Source organism: Xiphias gladius, chromosome 16 (genome assembly GCF_016859285.1).
Source record: "Xiphias gladius isolate SHS-SW01 ecotype Sanya breed wild chromosome 16, ASM1685928v1, whole genome shotgun sequence".
In the NCBI taxonomy this organism is placed as follows: domain Eukaryota; kingdom Metazoa; phylum Chordata; class Actinopteri; order Istiophoriformes; family Xiphiidae; genus Xiphias; species Xiphias gladius.
In genome coordinates this window covers 22059759-22086428 of record NC_053415.1, presented here as the reverse complement: position 1 = coordinate 22086428, position 26670 = coordinate 22059759, and the positions used below count along the sequence as shown (strand labels likewise).

Below are 26670 nucleotides of genomic sequence, written 5' to 3'. Positions count from 1 at the left end.
GTGAGTGTGAGATCTAACTGATAGGCACTTACTAATCACAGAGCTGGTCTCTATTTAAATATATGAGAGAGACAGATCGAGAGAGAGAGACTGAAAGGTCAGGAGAAAAGAGAGAATGTGTGAAAACAAGAGATTGAGGAAGGTAAATGATGATGTTGATGTCTTTGATTTGAGAGCAGACCTAATCACAGCAAGGTCTAGTTAGTGACCACTGACGCAAGAGTGCCTTTTTTTCTCCCTGTCTGAACTTCACAAAACAAAAACACATTCAACTCAGTTCTTTTTCCAAACATGACTGTAGCAGCTACACAGAAAATCTCGGTTATAAAAAGAGAGGAAGTTCCGCTGTTCACATGATCACAACTGCCTTTGATTTCCTAAAAGAAAAAAAAAAAAAAAAAAAGGATCTTAAGAACTCAAAACAGAGGCGGTATACTTCCTCAAGAGGACAGCATAAAAAGAAAAAGAAATAATCGGCAGTCAAACATGAAACAGCAAGCGGAACAAACACAGATCTGCAGGTGGCTGTCAAGGGAACTTCACTGTTTCTAAACCTGGATAAGTGTCGCCACTTGTCTCCTGATCAGGGGGACAGGAAGCTCAAACGCTGTGTTTGATAGCTCTTGCAATGCCCTTGAACTCCACACGTTCAAAATTCTGGAGCCTGCCAGACTTCCTTTTTCTCTCAGGTCATCTAAATCAACCCTACAGGACTTCTGATATTCAAAAAAATGTCTTATTTATGAGAGCCAGCAAACAAAGCAGCACCACAGGTCACTCAACAAGGCTCTCACAATCTGATATTGTTTTATGTCCCATACTGCAAAGCAAAGGATGACATCTACTGGTTATCCAGGGAGCTACATGGAACTATCAGCCTGTACCTTACAGTTATAATCCACTATGTCATCCATTAAAACATGACTTCAAGAACCGTGACCTGTTGTATTTAATCTGCAAATTAAGATGAACTGTGTCAGATCTAACATTTGCTGGGTGGTTGATGTTATCTTGGCTTTCACTGTGCCATCTTGTTTCCCCACTTTGAATCCCAAATCTAAAGAGCTGAAGGTCATGTCTGTGAAGGATTGCTCCCATCGGCAGCTCTGACCCCGGCAACAGACATTGAGCTTTGTGCACGTTTTTGCTTAAGCTGCGCAGACACCACGATCTGATATATCCTACCGCATGACTCAGTCTGTCAGTTCAAACCAGTAAGAGTCCTGCCCTGAGTGTATCCAAGCGAGAGGCGGACAAGTGGAGAAAGAGGATTCCTGTTTCTTTGCAGCCCTGTTTCTATTTGAATATACTTCCCCTTTACGGTAAAATCCTCAAGCAACTGTTAGCGGCAATGATGTATTCACACGTGCTAGTATGTCATATACTAGCACGTGTGGATACTTTTCATTTTCATGCCATGGACAAAAACATCCAAAGAATGACTATTTGGAGCTGCATTAGCCTTAACCGGAATGTGGGTGAACAGGGGTTAAACAAAAAAGGCTGAACTCAAAGTTACATTTTCGGGAGCTTTGTGAAGACAGGTTCACTTACAGGTTACCAGGTGTTATGAACATGAAGTCTATTCGCTTAAAACAATACTGAATCAGGCCCAACAAATCAAAAACTGCTGTTGCACTATCAACAACGATCTATCACTAAAGGGGGAAACTCAATTTTGCACATCAAGATTAGTTTACTTGCCAATATTAACTCTTCTCAACCTGCGAAAATGGTGTAATGTTGTGTGTGGCTCGGGGGCATCTTGGTTAAGTCTGAGAAAATAACCCCTGATGGTGTCATCTGGGAGACTACACATTTTTAACATTTTCAACAAAGTTTGTGTTAAAACCAATGGGGGCATGGAGTTTTAAAGATATTGCTTTTTACCAGGCAGGGGGGAATCAAATGAAAAGTCACTATCCCCTTAGATTATGGGAAGTATATGATCCAACATTTTGGAACTTGACCCTTATTAAAAGGACTAAAAAGTCTGGATATTTGGCCTCTGCTGTATCACACTTTGACCATTATTTTTTTAATTTGTGTCTTACAACTCCACCAACATTTTGGCAGTATAAAAAAGCTGGAGTACTCTTTCATGAAGTTAATCTGAAAGATAAAACAATAAAACAAATTGAAATTATTAGTTATAAATTAAAAGGCTCTATCAATTTGTGAATAAAAAAATCAAATGTCAGATACTAAAGCCAATGACAAATTCCTGACGTTGCATTGAGTTTGATTAAAATTCTGATACAGTCATTAAAGAAGTCTCTGTGTTTCTCACTGAAAAGCAGGTTTCCCTAAAAGATTCTCTTTTGCCCTGTTATTTACATAGTATTTCGTGGCCTTTGTTCGTTACCACTGTAAAACCCAACCAGGCCCACATTGTGTTGTCATGTAACGCAGAGATCTATACAAGGTCAACAGTCTGAGATAAGAAGTCTGCACGTGTAGCAAACATGTTTAGTTGACATTTTGGTACAGTATGAGCATGTAGAAGTGGACTGGTAAAAGGACGTCACTCTCGACTCAAAGCTGTGAAAAGAGCCCCATGAAGATATTAGCATGGGCTGTGAGGAACACACAAACGCATGGTTTTATAACCACATGGAAAGGCAAAGGCAAAAAATAAATAAATAAATAAATAACAATGCAAAACTTGACATTTCACAGCAAATTGTAAATACTCTTTTTCAACTTAGTCACTATCATAAGGGAATCGTGATTCTTCTTCCTAATAGACGGTAACAGAATCTTTAATTTCCTCACATTTGGCCTGTACCACTACAAGATAATCTTTTCAGTGCACTGTCTTACCAAAGCGTCATGACACACAGAGAGAAAGAGACTGAGAAACAAAATTGATTTATCTGCTCTCTGAAAGCCAAAATCATTTTAAGAATCTTCAAATCCAAAGAGTGAAAGCGATATGTGACTCATTCTGTTGAAATATAATTTCCTCTGTGTATTGATATTTTATGATATATCACCTCATTGTGGCGCCAAATAGGAATCATTAGACAGATTAATACTCAGAAATATTCAATGAAATTACATTTTTAAAAGGCACATTATAATTGAAATGACCTTCTCTGCACTTGCACTTTCTAAAAGAGGAACACTGAGCTCATGAGTAAAACTGAGAATGAAACCCTAAGAATAATGGGATTCTTTTTATGTTTTCCATTGATGGCCAGTCAAAGTGCTGTCTGATAAGGGAGGAAACTGGCAGCAAGGACACAAAAAGGAAGTAAAGGATCCACACACTATTGAGCTGCCTTTCAGAATCCAGTTCTCTAGCAGCCAAATTCATTCTGACTGTTCTTCTATCCAGTTACAGGTCTGTACTTTGAATAAAAAAAAAAATAAATAAAATAAAAAGGGAGAAAGAAACAGGACCTTGGCTAGCAATACAGCTGAACACAGTGTAACAACCTGAAAAGCCACAACAGAGTCACCATTGCTTGTTGTACTGTTGTTCATCCGGGTGCTTATACTATTTAGCTCTAATGGGTGGCAATGTCAGTCAGTCCAACACTGTCTCCTTGAAATTACATTTATAGACAACTAAAATGCAACAGCAGATGTATTTGGTTAAGGTTAGAGAAAGATTGTTGTTTTGGTTAAATGTAAATAAACATGTTGTGTCCGAAGTCACTGTGAACCTTTTTCTGTATTAAACCAGACCAGGATCTTAACCAAGTGCTGTGAGAGTCTAAACATAACCATGAAACAGTTTAATAATGCTGTAGTCACTACAAATGGATACAGTACTGTAAGAGCAGATATTTTGCCGGGACACAAATTTGTTGTCTGTGTACATTTTACTCATATGTTCAGTATCAAATATACTATATTTTAGACTTGCCAAACATGTAAAACGATGATATGTTAACGACATATCCTCATTACATTTATAGAAAATAATCTGGTCTCAAACGCGTTTCCTACGAAACGTATTTGCTGTTGTATTTTTGGGAGACAGGGTTTGTCAGTCAGTCAGATGGTCCACCACTTTGGTCCACACTGAAATGGCTCAAGAACTATGAATGGGCTGTCATGAAATGCTATACAGACATCCGTGGTCCTACTGACTTTGGTGATCCCCTGACTTTTCCTCTAGTGCCACAGTGACAGCTGACATTTGCGTTTTTAAGTCAAATGTTTTGACAACTACTGGATGGATTGACATTCTTGTCCCTCTCAGGATGAACTGTCATCACTTTGGTGACCCCTTACTTTTTCTTCAAAATCTTGATTTTTCCAATTCTTTGGTATATGATCAAATACCTGCAAAACTGATGACATTCCCATTAGCCTCGACTGCACTTTGTGTTTAGTGCTAGTTAGCAAATATTAGCATGCTAACATGCTAAAACTAAGATGGTGAACATGGTTAACATTCTACCTGCTAGTGCTAGACATCAGCATGTCAACATTGTCATTGCGACTGTGAACAATTATTTTTCAAAAATTAACATTATAAAATAGAAAACAGTAAAATATTGTTTTTCTAATTTCCAAGAGCCTGAGTTAGCATTTTCAAATTAGATGTTTTATCCAGTTTTTACAGTCCAAACCTCATAGGTATTAAGTTTACTATCATATATGACGAAGAAAAGCATTATATCCTAATATTCCCCACAGACGCTAAAAAACAGTTAATGTGTGACAGTTTTGCTTGAAAAATGAAGCAGTCAATCTAAATAGTTGCTGATTAATTTTTCTGTGGATTCACTAATCCATGAAATTACTTATCTTGGAAGTTACATTACAAATCATAGTGAACTCATTGGACAAGGAAAGACCCTAAGCATCTCTTTTTGTCCATAAACTGATTGCTGGTACATTGCTGGTCCTGAATTCCAGTTTGAAAAATTCCCCGCATAAATCCAATGATGGACATTATGGAAGGCTCACGACTGCACTGAAGATTACGGGTCACTGTCCCTTTCCTTCCCAAAACCATTCAAAGGATCATCATCACACTTGCCCCCTTTCCCTCTGCTGCCATATTGTTTACAGAGGAGTCTTACCATCGCCTGAGAGGCTGGTCTGTCAGAGGGATGCTCCGCAGAGCTGCCCCTAGCAGCATGAAGAAGGCAGAGAGGAGGAGGGATGCCCGCAATCCTGAAAGTGACAAGATATGGTCAATGAAGTGGAGGAACAAGAAATGGCAGATGGGGGATGGCACTGATGGGGTGAATATAGTTGAGGTCACCAAACTATATTTACAATCAAATTCTTTTATTACTTCCAAAGTACGACTGCTGCTAATGATTCATTTCATTCTTAATTAATCTATTGTTTGCTTTGTCTGTAAATGTAAGAAAAGCCAGCAAAGACTTAGCCTTTTCTTTTTGGTAAATTACTTACACTATTAATTGATTACCAAAATCCCAAAATACAACGGCCCTGCAATAAATCCGATCTTCATGAAGGTTATAATGTTCAGTGTTTGTTGAAACTCTTTTAGAGAGCTGTTAATTCAACTTAATGATCATTTTAGAGGATATTGTTTGTGGTGCTGTGGAACTGTATTGAGCTACACAGAGAGGTGTTTCTGTTATTTAGCGTACACTCATTGATGTAAATGGGGTGGACAAAGTCATAGAAACACCTGTCCGTATAACGCAATACAATTCAATAGCACCAGGATCTGCAGCCTCCAGAATGACCAACCAGTTGAATCAAAACGTCTATAAAACAGTTTAAAGTCTATATTTAACTTATTATTATTCATTTTAATTTGGTGTACCTAATAAACTAGCAATTGTGTGTATGTTGGCAATAATAACACTAAGCATGCAAACAGACAACAGGAATCCCAAAGTTCCTTGTTTAATATCTTGTGACTTGTCACTGAATTCCTCAGTAGATAATAGTTTAAAAAAAACAAAAAAACTTAACAATACTGGTAATAGTCTCGATCTGATTTGGAGATGATGCTATAATCCCTGCCTTATATAATAGTAATATTACAGACAATAGAAATTAACTGCGTTGCAACATTTAGGTTTCACGGTTACAAAGGTCTATGTGGAGGTTAGCCAGTTAGAATTAGAGCTGCAACGATGAGTCAATTCATCGATTAGTTGATCAACAACAAAATTTAAGAATCAGCAGCTATTTTGACAATCGATTAATCGTTTCAATCAATTCCAAACAAAAATGCCAAACATTTGCTTGTCCATACAGTCCTGGTTTAAATTATTGGCACCCCTGAATTCTTAAGTACAGAATTTAGAATATCTTCAGAAATAAATGCAAATTAATCAATTTTGTATAATTGATATATTTTAATTAAATGTTCAAAGCTATTGAACAAAAGAAAATAAAAAGTTAAAATTTGCATAATAGTGAAATAATACAAACACAAAATGTACCCCAGACACAGTTATTGGCATCCTTCACTAATATTTGTTTGCAGAACCTCATGCAACAATAGCAGCCTCTAAACGTTCCTTGTAGCCATCTAGAAGCTTCTTGCACCTGTCTGCTGGTAGTTTCTGCCACTCTTCCATTGCTGGTTTATTCAGATCATGTGAACACTGAAAATTAAGCACAGGTTAGACTTACCAGCTTTTTATTTTGTTTGAGGAACTAAATTTAAATTCATCAAAAAGGGTGCCAATAATTGTGTCAAGCATACATTTTATGTCTGTATTTTTTATTTCACTATATGAAAGCTTTTTTTGTTGTTGTTGTTGTACAGTAACTTTTAACATTTTATTAAATATGATTATACAAAATTGGTTAATTTGAATTTATTTCTAAAGATATTTATAAATTCTGTACTTAAATTTCAGGGATGCCAATCATTTCAACCAAGACCATAAGGTAACAAACTGAATATCTTTAGAAGAAGAAATTTGGATACATCTCTTTGGACCGTGGGAAATTTTTTGCATTTTTTTTTTTTTTTTTTTTTACTGTTTTCTTACATTTTATAAACAAAACAATTCAGAAAATAATACGCAGATAAATATACAATGAAAATAATCATTAGTTCCAGCCCTAATTAGAATAGAGGGCTTTTAACAAATGTTTTAAATGCCTTGGATATTCCTTATTTAATATACCTGGGGCAACAGAGGCCTAAAGGCTTGTACCTGCCAGCTCAATTCTAGATCAGCAGGCTAAAGGAGAAGTAAATGAGCTGTGTCTTCCCGTCTCTCTTTAACCAGTGTTTAGGGGCCCTTAATTGAGGCATTTAACACGGCAAAAACAGCACTTTGGTTATATCAGGTAGATCGCGCGATGAATATAAGTGTAATTGTAAAGCAGGGAATAACATGTTTAAGTCATTTATCAAGCAAGAAAACCAAACTTTCTCTTGTCATATGTGAGAATTGCCTGTTTTTTCTGTTTATATAACTGAAAATTGAATAAGTTTACATTTTGAAGTGTCAGTTAAAGAAAACAAACAAAACAAGCATTTAGAGATTAATGTACTGCACTTTCTGTGATGCACGTGGGCTAATATTTCACAGAGTATTGCATTTATATTTACACAGAAAAGAAAAAAAAAAAAAATCACGTACACAAAAAGTCAGAAGACTAGAGAGGCACTGGTGGCCAGCTGCTGCAACCAGGACTTCCAAGCTTTACAACCTCACAGTTAAAGGGCTGGATCAGCACTCTCTGACACATTCTGCAGTATCAGCGTGTATGTATGTCATACCCTAAGTACATTATGACTACTCCGTGACCGCATCCCATATGACTTGATCTTAAGACTCTAGCCTCGTCTTGGATGGCAACTACCGTGTTGTTGATCATCAACAGTTTCTGCCCACGGGTAGGAGGAACTCCCTGAGGGAAGCCGAGCATTTTCCCCACTGACAAGTTGGAGCAGAGCCAGTGTGTGTGTGTGTGTGTGTGTGTGTGTGTGTGTGTGTGTGTGTGTGTGTGTGTGTGTCATACATAGACAACAGTTAAGGCCTGTTGCAGCCTCTGGATGTTATGTAGTTTTTTTAAACAAGGTCACACCATGGCTTAACACAATTTGTGACTGCTGAATGAGCTGTCCTAATTCAATATATGACTCGGAGGCACACTTATCGGCAAGCCCGGTGTAAAGCAGTGAAGTTACTTTACAGGTCTGTGGGCAATCTACAGCCGGATTATTTTACCTAATACAGTCTTGTCAGTAAACTTTTTCTACCACTAACTGAGAGCAGCAGATACGATGTGACAACCTATGTTTAAATTAGGCAAACAAAACACCCACAACTACTAAGTGCTGATGAATCAGGATCACATGATGAGTTGTGTAATTTTTTGGCAAGATTTCTCCTGCGGTCTTCATCAGCAGCCTGGTTACTGTGATGTTGTTACTGGAGTGTTACTGTTTTTGTCATCTGACAGTACGCAGGAAGTGGTTAGGTGAGGTGCGTCTAACTCAGTAGCTAAAGTCAAGAGGGCTTCTTCAAGCTTCCTTACCACGACTCACAAGCACTTTACAAAATGTTCTGTTGTCCTGGGAATGTGACCCCTCTTGAAAGAGAGAAGTCCTGGAGGCCCTTCGAGACTTGCTTTATCCCAAATAAGCAATTTTTATGCCTCAAATGGGTCCGACGCATTTAAATGAAACGTCGAACAAAGGAAAACCTTTTTGCGCAGACCCTTGTTGATAAAAAGTTAAAGTGGTACGATTTCTTTTTTCTGCCTACATTTTCTAAGATGAAGTTCATTAACACATATGTAAACCTTACCTTAAGATGGATGATAGTGAAACCTGTACACCCGCATTCGCACTAAGACCTGTGCTAAATCAATTAATTGATTAATTGACAGAAAACCGTCAACAATTAATCATATAAGTAAGTAATACTTATAAAATACTAAATATTTGCTGTTAACAACTTCTTAAATGCAAAGATTTTTCTTTTTTCTTCTGTTTCAAATCTTAAATACATGAATATATTTTGGTTTTAAACTTTTGGTTGGAAAAAAACAAGTAATTTGAAGATATGACATTAGGCTTTTGGAAATTGTGATGGGTTTTTTTGTTTTTTTTAAACAGTTTACAGACTTAATAAAATGAAAATACCTCATTCTGCAGTTCTGAAAATGAAAATGAAAATGATCATTTGCTGCAAAGCTATCTAAGACTCATACAAGTTTCCAGACCACAAATCACTGTCAGCCAAGTTAGCTGAGGAAATATCTGATAATGGTATCAGTTTAAAAAAAAAAAAAAACAACAACACAATAGTAGTTCAAATTCCGCTATTACTTCAGTTATTTTAAAAAGGTTTGATTGTTTTATCAACTATTGACAGACACAGATAGACCCAACTACTACCGGTTTCTGATGTATTTGGCTTTTTTTTTTAAAAAGGGGGCCCTATCTTAATAGTAAGGAGTCAAGCATTTTTGATAACCGCTATCAAAATACATTATGTGGCCGAGGTGAATGTTTTTTTTCAGTGACAAATTACCTCTAATTTCAAATCAGGCCACAGAGGCGTAACACCGGACCCAGTGTACCAAGAAAAGCCGCACATTCACGTGTAGGATTCACGTCAAGTAACCGCACCAAACTTTTCAGTGATAAGTCTATCAAAGAGACAAACACCTGAAGTGTTTATTTAAAGTCGAGGCTGATAACTCCGCCGCGGAGGGGCCGGGGTCCAAACAGGGAGTCAAACGCCACAACGTTAAAAAAAAAAATGGGACACGGTGTACCGGATTAGAGCGGCTCACCTTTTTTATCCATCAACCACATAAACAGCAGCCAGGGAATGAAACCCACTGGGCCCCACAGCACCAGGACTGCGATATCGGACTGGGTGAAGCCGTAAGCGTGGACGGCCGAGTTCTGGATGGGACCCCAGAAGTTCCACACCATGCCCTGCACCAGCCCCAGCAGGGAAAACAGGGTCAGAACCAGCCATCTTCTCCCGTACACTCTGCTGTTTACTGGCTGACTGTTTGTCTCCGCATGAGAAGAGGCGAGAAGCGGCTCCCTTTCGGCCTCGGTGCTCGAACCAACACCCATGATCGCTGTCCGTTTTTGTCGGTTCAGTTCAAATGCCGGTTTAAACGCCTGTGCGGTGAGGAGAAAAGGACGTGTCGCCGGGCTTCTGTCGACCACACAAAACAAAAACATCCATTAGCTCCTGTGTCTGTCACTTAACACTTAACTACGCATGCCCGAACGGAAACAGTTTGGGGCGTGGAAACTGTCGTCGGCGGGCTGCCATTTTGGCTCGTCCGGAGCATTAGCTAGAGCGGGGCTTCTGCAGGGGCCGCCGAGCCCAAATGGAGTAGATTCATTGCGAGGTATCCAAACGTAAACACAAACCGTACACTGTCATGTGAGCTTTGTTTACTTCCGCACGACCCTCGAGTACACGTGTAGTGCAAGGTGAGTCCCTCTCTTTTCCCAGAGCTCCTTCTAGAGGTACTTCTATTCCTGCGAAACTTGATAACGTTAGCTTTCCTGGGACATCTTTTCGCAAACAGGGGCTCGCTGATAGCATCGTCTCATTATTTGCTGAAGGAAGTCAACCGAGTTATTGTCTTGAGTTTTGTGATAAGTCGAGTTCCTCGCCCAAAACGATTGAACCAAGTTGCCCCTTCTGTCACGTAAAGACAGTTAGCCACTCTTTTTAGAGGACAACGGGCAATTGAAATGGATTACCAGCAACCTACCCGTAACACGACTGTGTGTTAAAGAAAGTTAACTTAGCTACGGCTGGAACTAACGATTCTTTTCATCATCGATTAACGTTTTGTTTTTTTTTTTTTCGAAAAATTGATTAGTCCATGAAACGTTTAAAATGCCTCTGATAACTTCGCAGAGCCGAACGTAACGTCTTCAGATGTCTTGTTTTGTTCAACCAAAAGTCCAAATAGCCCAATACAGTCAGTTTACAGTGATATATAACAAATAAAAGCAATAAACTCTTCTCATTTTAGAGACTGGAATCGGAATGTTTGGTATTTGTCCCACTATTTTCGTTGAAGTGACTAAAACGATTAATCGATTATCAAAATATTTGCAGATTATGTTTCTGTCAGTCAGCTAATTGATTAACCAACTAATTGCTTCAGATCTACACTTAGCTCAGTCTGTGCTGTAGTATAAATAGGCCTATCAGCGTCACAGTTTAACCAGGTCTGGATTTGTGAGGGCTGATAATGGTACTGATACCTGAAGGTTAAAAACCAGATGCGATGTGTCAAGGCAATATTCATTATTTAACTTAAACGCATAACTTAAATTCTGACCAGGATGTGTACTTTATGCCATAGTGAGCAGTTGTGGTGACACTGACTTTAAATTTATACAAACATATCTTTGCCATTTACGTACTGGAATTTCTTGTTACTTAATCGCCCAACATATGTGCGACATATGGACATAATATGTGTACTTTTTGGACTGGTGACTTTCGGGTCATGTATAAATTCAACTCATACATGACCAGTTCCACCTATTTGATACAGACCCATTGAAGTGGCAGGGTGTGAATGTTTTTGTACGAGTGAATTCTGAGTACAGAAACAATTAAGATGTTGATGTGAATGGGAATATTTATGTAATGAAAACTCAAATAAAAACACGCTTTTAAATGAAGGGGGATTCTCATTCATTTGTTTTAAATTTTTATCTGAACCTGGTGGGTCATTTAATTTATGTAAACTGTGCTCATCACTTGAAGATTAATACATAAACCTATTGATAGTTTTAATACATAAAGCTATTGATCTGTGATGATGGTACATTTGCTTCACTTCTGATCCTGTTACATTCACCTCGTCATTTGTAGTCAACCTGACCCCACTGTTAAACGCAGGGAGTGACATTTGAATGGGAGCAAATCTCCCCGGACCCCAGAAGATTGGATGCTGTTGTAACACCATATGCCCGCAGTTTTGGTTTTAGCGCAGCTTTAAAAACTGACCTCCAGGGATGTACACTGACTTTAAGCACCTCACTCGGTCAAGAAGGTAAAAAACCTGCCTCGCAGAATGAGATACCCGTTTATGTTGCAGGTTTATGCTACAGGTAGTATAAACATGCTCGGGAAAAAAAGGAAGCTTCAGTTTACTCTTCTCGCCAAATACTCCCCAGATTTGTGAGTCATAGAACTTTTAGTGAGAGCACAATTATGGGTGTTTTTTAAGGTGGCTGCTGAAATGACATAGCACAGAGGGAGGAACAAATTGCAGTAGAGAGACACACAAAACAGCATTTTTCAGCATGCATAGAAGTCTACATTTTTGTTCACTTTTATCCTACAGAAGATAAGACATATCTTAGCTAGTAGTCACTGGTATAATCTCTGTGAATGGCAATGATGATTATGTAACGCCACAACTTAAATACCATTTGTTTATCAGCTAATCTATATTTACATCTTCTGTGTTGCAGCCCACTGTCAGTGTGAAGTACAGGCCATGGCCGCCCCCAACTCCATTAAACCCTTCAGCACAGAGGAGAGCCAGAGGATTCTGCGTCATCTGCAGCAGCCAGCAGTCTTCATGAACATGACCTGTGGCTGGCCTGTTCTCCACTGGACTGCAGAGCACCTGTCCGGCTGCCTCGCTGACAAACTGATCCGATTTAGACTTGGGAGCAAAGAAGAGAAGAACAGTAAGAACAGAAGGTTAATCTACACAGATCTGGGCTGAAATAATTCCCGTGTAATTAATCACCTGGATTGAACATGCAGGATGAAAGGACGCTTGTGTGTCCAAAACAGATTTAAATTCAGGCTACCCACCAAGCACTCCTAGTGGGCTCAAGTTGATTGGAAATTACTAAAAGTATGATAGACAGTTGATTAGAGAGATATAAATATAAGAATAGAATAAAGTATTTAATAAGAAAACAATGAAATTGGAGCAATATCAAAATCAGAAAAATCACCTAACACTAATGATTTTGTTGAGTTTAGACTCGTAGGATGCCATTGACTCCCCTGCAATTACCTATTTAACTCTTAACATCTGGGGTTTTTGCTGTTTTCTAGTAGTGCATGAAATGTGTTTCCTAAAAAACATTATTTAGGAGTCAGTGGTTTTCTTTCAACATACTATCCACTTCACTCTCAGACATTCATCCAAAATGGTCAGCCCAAAGCACCACTTTAGGCTGTGCAAAAAATTTCCATTCAGGACGTTTAGCATAATTTCTAATTTATCGATTTCAATATGGTAAATTAATAAGATATTGGTAAATATTTTGTGTTCCTGATCACATCAATACACAGAACCTCATATAGAAATTCTGTACTGTCACCAAATTTTCCCGAGATGACATTATAATTACCTGCAGTTTTTTGTAGTTCATCCTCTGACAAGGGATACTTTACAGATTAGACTGTAGATATCAGGTCCCAATGGATATTGGTGGCTGTTCATTAATCTGATTTAAAATGTCACAAGAGAAAAAAAAAAAAAAACCCAAAGAGGTTTTTTAATTTTTGAGCATCTGGTGTATTTTGCCTTCCGTCTGACTCTAAAACGGCTATAGAAATGACTCGTCCTGTGTTGAATAACACAGAGCATTTCCTCGGATAAAAGCTAGCTAATTAGATTTCTAAATCATCTTTGTCAGCTGCAACAGCTGATAGGCTGACAGGAGGGCATTGCTCAGTTTAAATTCCATCGCTCAGCCACGGACACATTTTGTTTACTAAAAGAAAAGCAAAAGTAAATCACTACAACTGTGATACAGTTTTCTAATAAAAGCGATTTAAAAAAAATTTTCATGCGTCTGTAATGATGCCCAGTGCTGTGATTTGGGTATATGAGTTGCACTTCTCTTAGCATAGATCAATCAAATTGTTTTACTGAAACGTTATCACGATTTTCCAGTGATTACTCTCTTTCTTGTACATTTTCTTGCTATTTTCTCCCACTCTCATAGCACCTCTGTTTGAAACCCAGTGTACCTATGTGGAGGCCGAACTGGTGCACTTTCTCAACTGGACCCGGGGTCAGTCGGGGACAGATGTTGGGGCTTTCTCTGAATTCCCCTACTCAGAGTATTGGGCTTATGCTGACTACAAATACATTGCCATCCTGTTTCAAGATCAGCCTTCCATGTTTGAGGTAATCAGGCTCCTCCGTACTAACATACATGTTAACCTTTTAAAGTGCAGCGTCCGACCAGGTGGGTGGCGCCACTTTAGGTGGGTTTTTGTCTGTATTGGACTCAGTCTTCACACAACCTTGACAAGTTATGCATTTTTTGAAAGCTGTGAGACTCCCGATTCAATCTGTGCAAAATCATTTCAGGATCCCCATATGCACCAGCTGCTGACACAGGACTGGTTCAGAATTTAGTGTTTTCCACACAAAAGGTCCTACTACAGGCCTTATATTCCCCTTTTCATGCCAAAAATAGGCAAAGCAAAAAAAAAAACCTACATCTCTGAAATGTTTGTTCCTCTGAAACTTTGGTTTAGTATCTCATATACTCATTCTGACTTTTTGGTTGTAAAATATCAAGAGTTAAAGTCTTTTAAAGGAGACCAGGGTTATGACTGCAATCAAAATGAATGACGTAAAGTAGTATATTTTTGATAACATAGATGTCCTTAAAATATTGGAGATAAAATTTATGTCTAAAAGTATTTGGAACATTACGATCTAACTTGAACCTGGATGTACTCCCTTTCAGCTACAAGAGCATTAGTGAGGTGGGCAACTGGTGTTTGGTAAGGATAAGGTCTGGCTCACAGTTGACGTTCCAGTTCATCCCAAAGGTATTAAATGGGGTTAAGGTCAGAGCTCTGCGCAGGCCAGTTAAGTTCTTCTAGGCCAAAACAGACCATTTCTTTATTAAACTAGCTTTGTGTTAAAGTAGGAAAGGCCCTTTGATGGAAGCACACTAGTCTCTAAAATAGCATTAAGAAATCCCTCATTTGGAATGAAGGAGCCCTGAATCACCATGAAAAAAAGCACCAGAACAAAACAGTAATTGGACACTGGCAGCTGTACACACTGGCCATATGATATATCTTATGAAAAATAAACTTCTCCCTCAACCCAAAATCTGGATCCATTATTTTTCAAGCAATGCAGTCATACTTAGATCTCCTGCACTGTTAAATGACAAAAGACCAGCATAACAGCAAACGTACCAACATCACAGATCTGATCCTGACCTTGAAATGGTGTTAATGTATTAGGCTTCAAGCGGGCGCATATTTTGTATATATATTTATGTAATTGTTTCTGTTCTCAGAATGAACATACACAAACTCATTCACACTTTGGTGGAGCTGGTCACGTATGACTTACGTATGATTTATACATGGCCCGAAAGTACGTAATCACATACAGTCTAAGCAGACAAAGCCAAGAAATGTTTAAAAAAAAATTATTATTCGCATACTATTAGCTTCAAATCGAGTTACGACGGGTTCAACTTATCAACAAATTAAAAATTAAATGAAAAAAAATTTAAAGTGCCAAAATGGTCTTTTTTTTTATCAAAATGTTCATTTATATTCTTACATTACTCTCTTACATTTTTTTTGCTTGTTTTGACATTTTAAATTAAAATGTTTTAAAAAGCTTTTCGTCATAAAGACTTTATATTACCTGCTATTCATGTCCTCCGGTAGGCGAAGACATAAATGCGCCATCCTTTCTCGAGCCACTGCCACGCGTTCATTTCATTTTATCTCAGTGATAAATTTTTATTAGGAATCCCACTGTAATTATTACCCGCTGACATTCATGCCTTTGAGACAGGCAGACATGGGCTTTTTACAGAATGAATGGTGCTGGGGAAAAAGGCTGCCGGAAGGCAAGATTGACCAGTCTGTCATTTACAACTGTCTACATATATGATAATGACTTCATTATTCAGGATTCCGGCGTGATTGCTACACCTTTGTGCTCCGACAGGACATGATTGACAGGCCAGTTTTTCCTGAAAGATGACAAATGTTGTAGTTTGGTTTCTCTACACAGAGACCTCCATTGTTTACCTATAATGGGCCCTGTCAAAGTACCTGATGAGGTGGGAGGTACATCTGTGAGCTTATAGCACATTTGTGACAGTTGTGAAAATGTGAGCCATGTCTCCATGTCATGTCATTATCATGGACAAAAAAACAAAACAAGACTTTAATTAAGCCTGTTGTAGAACCATCCATCCATTTTCTGCCGCTTATCAAGGGTCGGGTTGCAAATCAGCTGGTTAAGCAAGGTACTCCAGACATCCCTCTCCCCAGCAGCGCTTTCCAGTTCCTCCTGGGGGACCCCAAGGCTTTCCCAGGCCAGATGAGGTATTTAGTCTCTCCTGCATGTTCTGGGTCTACCCCGGGGCCTCCTACCAGTTGGATGAGCCTGGAATATCTCCAGTGGAGGCACCCAGTATGCATCCCCTAGCCACGCTGTTAATATAAAGAAATTAATCACTCTCATGGAACATGGCTCCACGTTCTATCTAAAGAAAGACTGATCCAAATTAATCTAATTTCTTAAACTACTCAGTCTTATAATTGGAAGTAGTTAATGGCTCAGTCTCAACCTCTCATTTATGCCTCAAAAGAACATACAAGACAACTTGTTATCGAAAAATGAAGATATTTATTATCACTAAATGTCTATGAATAACTGAATAAATGAATCACAGATAAGGGACATGTAATTAACAGATCAAAATTTAACAAATGATTCAAAATTAATTATTGAATGATTAATTGAGGTTGTCACTTAGCTTGGCATTAGGAAAAGGAAGTGTGGATTTTGGAATTATCAGAGAACGGAGGAACGGAAAGGGGAATGAATAGTTTCTTCTATGATTTAGGCTAAAATTAATTAATTCAGAATGGATTATCCGACATCAACTCTTATTACAGACAGCAAAAGTGAAGCTCTGCCTACTTTGTGGTGTCGTCTCACAGCTGAATCCTTTTTATTGGACCCGAGGTGGTGAAGTTCATTTGCTGCTCTCCCAATGAGGGTCGCTCCCTCAGGTACAGCGATCGACGAGGGACAGTCGGCAGGATTTCCCTCACTGTCGGATTCGACAGCTGATCGGAGTCTCCCTTCCAGCACACTGGCATAAGCTTTCCCAGGGAGGCTGGTCAGTGTGATACCCCGATAATTTGAGCACACCCTCTGGTCCCCCTGGTGCACTGTCTGGTCCCCCTGTGGACTGGCAGACCTCCCCGGTCTGCCACAGGCACTGTCCCTGACCTCATCTGTCCGGCAGCCTCCCCCACAGCCACAGATCTGATCATACAACTACAAAGTCAATCATCAGTCTTAGGCCAAGTGTGTTCTGGTACCAAGTAGACTTATGAACCACCCAGTGCTCGAATATGGTGTTTGCTATGACCAATCCTTGACAAGCACAGAAGTCCAATAAATCAACACTGCACGGGTTCAGATCAGGCAGGCCGTTCCTGCCAATAATGCTCTCCAGGTTTCACCATCGTTGCCGACATTAGCACTGAAGTCTCCCAGCAGGACTATAGAGTCCCCAGGTGGTGCCCTTTGCAGGACCCCATCCAGAGACTCCAAGAAGGCCAGATACTCTGAACTGCCGCTTGGTGCATAAGGGAGAACTCCAACACAGCAGCGCTCAGCCCGGGGCTAATGAGTATCGCCACACCCACTCGGCATCTCACAGCCTGGGCAACTTTGGAAAAGGAGAATCCAGCCCTTCTCCAGGAGTTTGGTTCCAAAGCCAGTGCTGTGCGTGGAGGTGAGTCCAACTATATCTAGTGGACGCCAGGTCTGGGTCCAGGATAGGGCGTGAAAAGAAACTTTCGTCAAGGTTGTGTGAATCACTCTTAGTCTGGTCCCTCCTCTGGGACCAATTTGCCTTGGGACGACCTACCAGGGGCTGTTAACCCCGACAACACAGCTTCCAGGATCACCAGGAAACACAAACCCCTCCACCACATTAAGGTGGCAACTCACCTCGATTTTCACATCTCTTTGGATTGATAATTGTGATTTCAATGTGGTGTGTGTGTGTGTGTGTGTGTGTGTGTGTGTGTGTTTGTGTTTTGCAGGATGTAAAGTGGTCTGACTTTGGTTTTGAGGCGCGTAATGGGAGAGAGAGCACCTTATGGATTGGTACAGAGGGGGCCAACACACCATGCCACCTGGACTCTTATGGCTGTAACCTAGTACTGCAGGTACAAGGACGGTAAGACGGATCATAGCATGTAATTTATGCTTTTTATGCACCAAAGTAGCCAGATTATAAATCAGTAATCTGATTTCTTAAAAATCACACACTCAAGAAAGTTTACCTGATTATGTGGCCATCTTTAAAGGGCAAGAAAAAAACCCAATGCTTGTAATAACAAAATTAAGTTAAGCATAGATGGATGCCTAATACTTTGGCAGATACTGTTTCCTATTTATCATTCTGCATTTCAGAGTACTTACATTTCACCAAAATGTGGTACTCATCTCGCTGTCATTATATAAATGAGAGATTCTTTTGTTCCTCTCCAGGCATTTACATCTTCAAGCTACGTTTGGAATTCTTGTTTTGGTAACTCTAAAGTTGCACATAGCATGTCTGTAATTTCTGTTTTTATACAACAACAACGTTTTTATTTTTCAATTGGACATAATGATTACGTGCATACCTTGGAGTTTTCTGCACCATTAACAGATTTTTAACAGGTAAATGTCCAATTCTCTGGTCAGTCAGAAATATGACACAATGCTAAACAAAAATTTAATATATGTTTAAATGCAGTCACTAATGGTAAAATCTGAGATGCAACTTTGAATTCGGACCAATTCTGATGTTATCGACAGAACTTTAAATAAAGCATCATTCGTTTCCCTGTCTCATGGATTTGTCAAAATTGCTTCAAGTCACAACAAAGGCTTTAATTAAATGGAGTACAAATCAAAACTAAGGCCTGACTTGAGTCTGAGTGACATTGCTCGGTCATACCTGTGATAATGGGTCTCTGCACTTCATAGAGAGGAGGTGTAACTGAGCAGAAAGAAGGTTCAGGACTCCATACAACCGCAACTGTATGTCACCACACCAGTGGTTGTGGTTTTCTGCCCGTTAACCAGCTAGCTCTTCCACAACAGGAAAGGTGCAGGGTACTGTAACTCCTGACACAGAGTGCGATCTGTTCTCTGCCCTCTGAAAAAGAGTTAATTTGTTGCACAGCTCAGTAGAGCGGGAGAGAAATGGAAACAGAGGGTAAGGCGCTATATGGGGCACTGTGAGCCAATAAACAAAAGAGGAAGGTCTTTTTTGTATCGAATCTTACTCTGCTTTTCTATCAGAGAGCAACGGTTTTATCCCACTATTTGTAATTGGATTTCAGGTTGTTTTATTTGGTATTGATCTCAAATGGAATGAAATTCAGCTGATGTAATTCTTTGACACTGTTGATCCATGAAAATACAACAGTGTTGATTGATTCCATGACTTTTGTGACAATGGTGGGTCAAATGAACAGACAACAATAATGGCAGAGTGTTTTTAAAAAAAACACCCATAATATTCAGGGGATCTAATCTGAGTTTCAAGTTAGAGAAAACTGTATTCTTTTACATTGATTATCTTGCAGTTGGCCCAGTCAGCTTTTTTTTTTTTTAATCTCACAGAATAATATATAATTTAAAAATTTGAATCCTCTGATAAAAAATTACTGTTTGGATTTTTAAATGAGCAGAGAATATTATAGCAAAGAATTAATTCATTTGCGTAATTCATAATAGGAACATTTTTGCATTCTGACATGCTCTGTCAGAATGCAATTAAGCTTTTTTGTTTACAGTTTTGGAAAGCTGCATTCTCGGCTTACAACTAGGTCGTGTACTGACACCACTCTGCCTTACAAAACAATTGAATTAATTTTTCTTTTGCCTGCTCTTTAGTCTGAAATCATTACAAACTATGATTCTTCCTCTTTGTAGGAAACGCTGGTACCTCTTTTCTCCAGAGGACACTCGTAAACTCTACCCCACCAGGATCCCTTATGAGGAGTCCAGTGTCTTCAGCCAGGTGGATGTGCTCCATCCGGACCTGAGGAGGTTCCCCGATTTTCAGAGAGCCAGGGTCCACATCGTCACTCTGTCGCCAGGAGAGGTTAGAATTCTTGACTCTATTATTTTGCTAAACAAAAATGTGAGAGAAAGCATGACAGAGATCACATATTTGGCTAAGTTTGATCAGTTATGCCTCCTAAAGGGCACCCATTTTTTTCGTCTACATACATTGAATGCCAGGGGGTGCAGTTAAATTAAGACTGCGAACTTTCACGGGTGTCATCTGCAGCCAGAAAATGTACACATGCTCATTTTCTGGAAAAGCATGACCATGTCTTTCTTTGACCGTGGAAATATAAAATCCGCTTCTCTCAAGGTGTGAAATTTCATTTTATGAGCAAATAAGGACAATGTTATTACGACAAGGTTCCGATATTTACTCATCTTATTGAGGACATTTTATAATGTTTAAAAATAAATGCAATTGTAAAAAAAAAAAAAAGAAAAACATAAGAACCAGTAAAATTTGCATTGAGCTTTATTCACATCTGAAGGAAGAATAAAAAAATCTTGTCATAGTTTGTTCTAAGTCAAACTTTATCAAACATTTTGTAGCTGTATTGAACTGTGAACCCTGTGTCATGTATGATACCAAATAATGTCCTGATTGTACAGTATCGTTACACCCCGTTATTTTTGTCTCAAACATTGAACTTTTGTTCAATACGTTAAACACCTCCGTTTTTTTTAAATCAGAGTTTTTCAGGCATTGAATGATTTACTGAAGTTGGATGTTATGTAACACTGTTGCTCTACATTTATGTGATGAACTGCTGGTGACACAGAAGCAATAACCGTAAAATATAGATTTATTGGTCCTTACGCTCTGAACATGTAAAAGTAGACTCAACAGATAGATTTATTTGTCATGGTGTCCTCCATAAAAGTGTGCTGCAAGGCAACGGTTGTGACTTGGGTTCCAATTAAATTCTAGCTCGCTCACTTATAGTGTTTCACCTTCAGGAGACTGGAGTTTTTATATTAAAGGAGGTGGAAGTTTAAGCTACATTAAAGTCAGCTGCATCATCAGTCTTGATGTCTTGTCCAGGGGAGAAATTACAGGATCATGTCTAGGCCAGTAGATCAATCGATAAATCAGTCAAGTTCCCATCATCTGTTCTGCTTTAGAAGCAGGTGAGTTCAGAGTCAGTACCCTTCTGATTGAGGGGTTGTGCAATCAGTAGCTGGCTTTCATGGTACCCCTCATTTTCAGAGACAACTTTTGAAGTGGTTTTCAATTCGGAATTACCGCACAAGTGTTCCTGGGGGCATTTGCTCTACTTTGCCTCGTTTCAGATTCCAGCTGCATCGTTTTTCAAGAGTCAAAATGGTGACAAAGCAATTAGCCATCTGTCTGTTTTCACTATCTACTTGTGCTGAAGCTCCCGTAGCATACCAAATACCCTCCTATCAGCAGCACCAAACCCAGCTAACAACTCCTGCGGCTGATTGTGGAGCAACGTGTAGGTCAGGGTCACTGTTGATACCATAACAGGCTAATTTTGCTCATTTTATTTAAGTGGAAGATTATAAACCAGTTTCCTATTCTGAGTAAAATGTCCTAACTCTGTTTATGACCACTTTTTCTCTTTTTGCTGCAATGCTATCAAGATAATTTTGGTGTACATAAGTCCTGGCCAGTCGTAAGTGGATCCCATGGTCAAAAGACTTCAGTATTTTTGATTATGGATGTTCTCTCTTAACCTTTGGGACCCGTGTATAGTGATTCAGTCTAATCACAAGGAAGTAAGCTGAGTTTCCTGGCTTTCAGAGGTACCAGCACTATCTCACAGTCCTTATATAGCAAATGGAGTTGGCTCAGGTGTTATCACATGACATACAACAACAGGTGGTAATATATGGGAGTAATGGGAGCAGTGGTAATATATGGGAGGCAGATCGTGACCCATATCTTGGTTCAAGGCTGGCCTTTGCTGTCAGATATCAGAGTCTTCCTTGATCCTTCTAGGGCTCCCATGGTGTCCAAATCAATAATCCTGAATTCATTTAGTCAAAGATATTGCAAGGCTTGGCATTTATATACACTTGAAGGCTACAAGTGGACTTTTGTGCTTAGATTTTTTTCATCACATACATGGAAATACTTCAGCTGTCGGCACAGGATGGATGGTTTTGGTATCTACAGCAGTCTCCTACAAGTTGGCGCCACCTCTGCAAATCAAAGGACAGATCATCCCTCTTGTCTTGTCAGACCACAGGCCATGAATGAATCAGGACTGCTGAGGAGGCAGGGAATCAATAAGGCTCGCCCATTTTAATAGAGTCACTTTATGAATGGGTGAACCGCTGGCAGTCTAGGAGGAAAAGGATGTATGCTGCCATCTAGTGGATGATCAGTTTGCATTCTCTCAACATTTATCACAAGGGCCTAAAGACAAAAAGAAGTGGATTAGGTGATGTTTCTAAACTGTTAATCCTTTTAAACTTCTTAAGATTTTTTATCCTCTCTGCTCAGGTTCTTTTTGTTCCCAGACACTGGTGGCACTATGTGGAGTCACTGGATCCCATCACTGTCAGCGTCAACACCTGGATCGAGTTGGTAAGCAACCCAGTTTTCTCTCTCCCTCACCCAGAACTAATCAGCTCAAAACCTCAAATAATGAAAAGATGCCCCATCGCTTTCGTTGCTCAGATGAACCGGAGGCATGTTAGCTCTCCTTCTCTTTGCCCTGAAGAGCCCCTTTCTCCCAGATGAAGGCCCCTCTCAGGTTTGAGTCACGAACAGGTCTGGCAGTAAGAGATTCCCCGTCATTATGATGAGTGTCTGTGGACAACAAGGAGTGTGTGCCGCATGAAAAAAGTTCCCTGCTGCCGGACGAATATTTATACAAACAGCAGGTCGCTCCCCGGCTTTCCCTGGAAGGTCACAGACACAACAAACTGCGGCTGCAAGACAACCCGAGACTGTGTCTTTATCATCCAGTGTAATTATATTGATATACATTACTCTACTTGTTTTGCTTTGCTTTCTGTTCCTGCACAGGAAGTGGACAATGTTGCAAGGGTCAGCGAAGCTGTGACCAAGGCTGTCGTCTGTGCTATTAAAAGTGCTCAAAGAGATGACAACACTGACAACTGGCTCAATCCCACTGAGGTAGCAAATTCACAAAGTGATATAATTACCCTTTCAAATCAGTAGCTTCCCAATTCCTACCCCTTGCTTGTATTGGTGTAGCTACCATAAAAAACAGAGGGAAAAAAAGTCAAAAGCACAATATTCAGTTTTTTTCTAAAGGTGATATATGTATTTTTTCCCTACTGCTACACAGCCAGTGTTAAAATTAACAGCTGTTTACTTAGCGGTCTAAAGAAACATTGTGAGTTCAGCATCCAACTCTCCAAGAGCTGTCTCCAGCAGTGGATGCCAATGTTAACTCTTGTTTTGCTTCTATTTCTGTCATTTCTTTTCTTCTGCTGAAGCTAGCATGCTAACCCGCCAGCCCCATCCCGTCCCATCTCGTAACACCACTTTGCGATAGTGAGTGACTGTAGCGTCCAGTCTGCCCCCAGTTCAGCACGAAAGGATGAGGAAGTAGCTCGTAAGTGATGCTGAACCCGCAACGTCCTCCAGACTGGTTAGTAAACGGCTGTTTCTGTTAAAGTTGGCTATGTAGCGATAGCAAAAACCTACATATAGCACCTTTAAAGATTTACATGTTCTCGTGTCTGTCTGAAAAATGCCAAGGCTGTGTCTGAAATTGTTTTCTCTTTGCAACTCGCTACTTACTATACAAGGAATTCTTTATAGAGGACTGTGTGGTGTGTCAGGTGAGGAAATCAGAAAATATGGCCGTTGCCCATGTCAATCCTTTCATCTGGCCGTGGCCTAAATTAGGCCTGAGATATATTCTGTATTATCAACCATATACTTTCAGTTGAATCGTATCTTTATGATATGAGCATAATGTTTTTCTTCATAATAATATTAATGAGAATATAATCATAATGTTTTTCAAAATTGTAGTCCAAATGAAAAAAAATTCTAAATTTATTACCAATTAAAAACCAACAAATGACGTTTATTTTAAAATGCGATTCTTGCATGCATTCACCCTATCTTGATACATCTCAGTATCCTCATTAACATTCTGTTATTCATTTTAACCAGCACGATGGGCTTTGGTTCTTGGCTTATGACCATCAGTTGTGCACAGCTTTTCATATTGTACCGATACATTTTGAGTCCTTTATTTAGGTTATTAATGACTCACTCTACAAAATTGGCCAAACACTTTGCAGGACACTATACAGAGAACAGCAAAAATATTTAGTACACCGCCTGGCGTTTTATGGGTGTGATCCTCCAATCCACTTAATCTTACAAAAGGAGGACCTCTGTCTCACTAAGCTCACAAACTCCCTCATTTAATTTGTCGTAAATTTGAAAAGGCTGGCCCACCGGAGACAGCAATTTTACCATTTTTTTTATTTTTTTTGGTGGGTACAAGAGGTCCTTCATTGTACAAAATTATTGGTGTAAAATACAGTGTATCTGATGATGAGACTCTGGTCTGCCTGTGATAGCTTACAAACCACTGTACCTCCACCGCCTTCCTCTTTATCTGCGCATCAGTTTAACACAGCCGGGCAGCTTCTACCACTCAAATGGTATATTTATCTCACCTACAGGGGGTCACTTACCGTGTAGTCACGGTACGAGCTGCTGTGTGGAACCACAGATGTTGGGGATAAGGCAGTATAAATCTTAATGTTATATAAAGTTATAGAGTTCAGAGAGTTTAGAGAATTAAATAAGACTTAATAGATGAAGACTTAAAAAAGACTTAAAAATAATAAATAATAACAGAGACGTTAATAAAAGCTAGAAGTACAGAGGGTTCCCCAAAAAAATTTTAGCAAGCAGCTGCTGGTGAAACACGTAATTTTTCTGGTGGTATAACAATTATTAAACAAGCTCTAAAACCCCTGTATGTAGAATATTTATCTGTTTATTGCTTCTTTCAAATTATTCTGAAGGCAAATTTTCTATTTGTAGAAAACTGGTGCAGTCTATGTGTTACTGTCACCCCATTCATTTGATCGAGTCCAGGATGAATCTGCGGGGTAGGGGCTTTAAATACATTTTCTGTTAGACAATTAGGTTTTTTATATGCTTCTATGATAGAATGTTAACATGTTATCTGAAAGTCCCAATGTTGGACTCAAACCTCAAAATCAAACAGTGCCTTGCCATTTTGACATTTAGATATAACAATAGCCCAACACAGAGGTGAGTTGGTGCTTACTTAGATGGCAACCCATGCTCAGGGGACTCCCTGTCATAGTGTGTCTGTGTTATGTTTCTGCAGGAGGGAGTCACATCCCATAATGAGAACATGCAGTACGTGAACCTGGCAGTCAGGGCTTGCGCTCAAAAACAGAAGGACGTCTGCCACAGCAAACTGACCCAGGACCCAAGAGACACCCGTCCAGCTAAACGGGACTCCGGCGGACAAATTAGGAAAAACAGTGATCCAGTGAGGGATTCTGCGCCCTTCAACATTCCCTTTGGGCCACATCTCATCTCTGTGCGCTGTCAGCGAGAGGACTCGCCAGAAACGAGGGAGATGACCCCAAAAGATCTGGGGGTCAAATCTTCCAGGAATTGTGCAGGCAAATCTCAAAAGGACTGCACTGTCAGCTTAGGTGCAAGACCGAGAACTGAGCCTGCATCTGCTGTCGTACGCCACCAGGGAAAACATGAATGTGCCCCTGGTTTAACTCAGTGTGGGGCACGTGACTGTGCAGATGGGACGTCAGAGAACTCCTCAGATGATTATGAGGAATCAAGACATGCAATAATAACCACTAATGACCTGTTGGACTGTCTGGTGCATCCTGATGTCATCACCCGTGTCACTGAGCTTTTACTGGGAAGGCACACAGGGAATCACAGGACCACTGCACCGTCCTGGCTTTAATGTTCACCTGCTACACACAATATATAAGTGTCACTGGAGTTTACGGCGATTTAGAGCGGTGAAAAAAGCCTAAATCGCTGCAGAAAATCCATCCTCCAAGATATACAATCAGTATAGTTTCACCCTATTTTTCTTTCTCCTCTCATCTGTCAAGGTCCTCCGGAGATCGAGCCCAAATGCAATAGGTCACAACCAAAACTAATTGTAATGCGATCCGTGACGCCATCGAGTGGTTCTAACATTTCCATGTGTTGCTGTCCTGCACATACTAATCCTGTTTGGTTCTCCCAGAGTAAGAAAAATGACCACTTAAATCAATTTAATATGCTAATAAGCCAAATAATTCAAGATGATATTCCTGGGATGTGAACATTTGTTTTCTGCATAATGTCTCTCCGTCATTTAGCGATGAGAATTGTCGTTGAACAGCCGCAGTGGGCTGATCGTAATGTTTCCATGATTGATGAATGCTGTGTTAGGAGCGATGAATGAAATGGGTCTGTTTGAATGCAGTGCACTGCCAACAGGTGACACATCTCCCAAGAGACGAAGGGTGTGTATATCTATAAATATAATAAATGTAATTTTTCCACCAACAATTTATCTGCTGAATGTGGATTTCTGTTCTTTGTTTTCTACTGACATGGACCCGACCATAGATAAGCACAGATTTTACTACATAATATATTGTGATGCAAAA

The 26670-nt window shown here is 39.6% G+C and overlaps 2 protein-coding genes across 4 annotated transcripts in view; one reads left to right on the top strand and one right to left on the bottom strand.

Annotated features, from left to right (window-relative positions):
* Window positions 1-10215, bottom strand: part of slc49a4 (solute carrier family 49 member 4) — a 48480-nt gene extending 38265 nt beyond the window's left edge. The window contains exons 1-2 of the mRNA XM_040148248.1: window positions 9718-10215; window positions 5043-5136 (exon numbers count right to left, since the gene is read on the bottom strand). Coding sequence (XP_040004182.1) covers window positions 5043-5136; window positions 9718-10123 — 500 coding nt within the window. The 5' untranslated portion in view covers window positions 10124-10215. The remainder of the gene's footprint in view (window positions 1-5042; window positions 5137-9717) is intronic.
* On the top strand, window positions 9826-26626 carry hspbap1 (hspb associated protein 1). Of its 3 annotated transcripts, none has more exons than XM_040148252.1 (8): window positions 9826-9893; window positions 12395-12616; window positions 13895-14079; window positions 18009-18145; window positions 19897-20068; window positions 22505-22588; window positions 23033-23143; window positions 25359-26626. In XM_040148252.1, the coding sequence occupies exons 2-8, from the start codon at window positions 12421-12423 to the stop codon at window positions 25968-25970; spliced, it is 1497 nt and encodes a 498-aa protein (XP_040004186.1). In that variant the 5' UTR covers window positions 9826-9893; window positions 12395-12420; the 3' UTR covers window positions 25971-26626. The 3 variants fall into 3 exon arrangements, with proteins under 3 accessions (XP_040004186.1, XP_040004183.1, XP_040004185.1); XM_040148249.1 differs by lacking the exon at window positions 9826-9893 and adding an exon at window positions 10163-10381; XM_040148251.1 differs by lacking the exon at window positions 9826-9893 and adding an exon at window positions 10397-10417.
* Window positions 26627-26670: the final 44 nt, after the last annotated feature.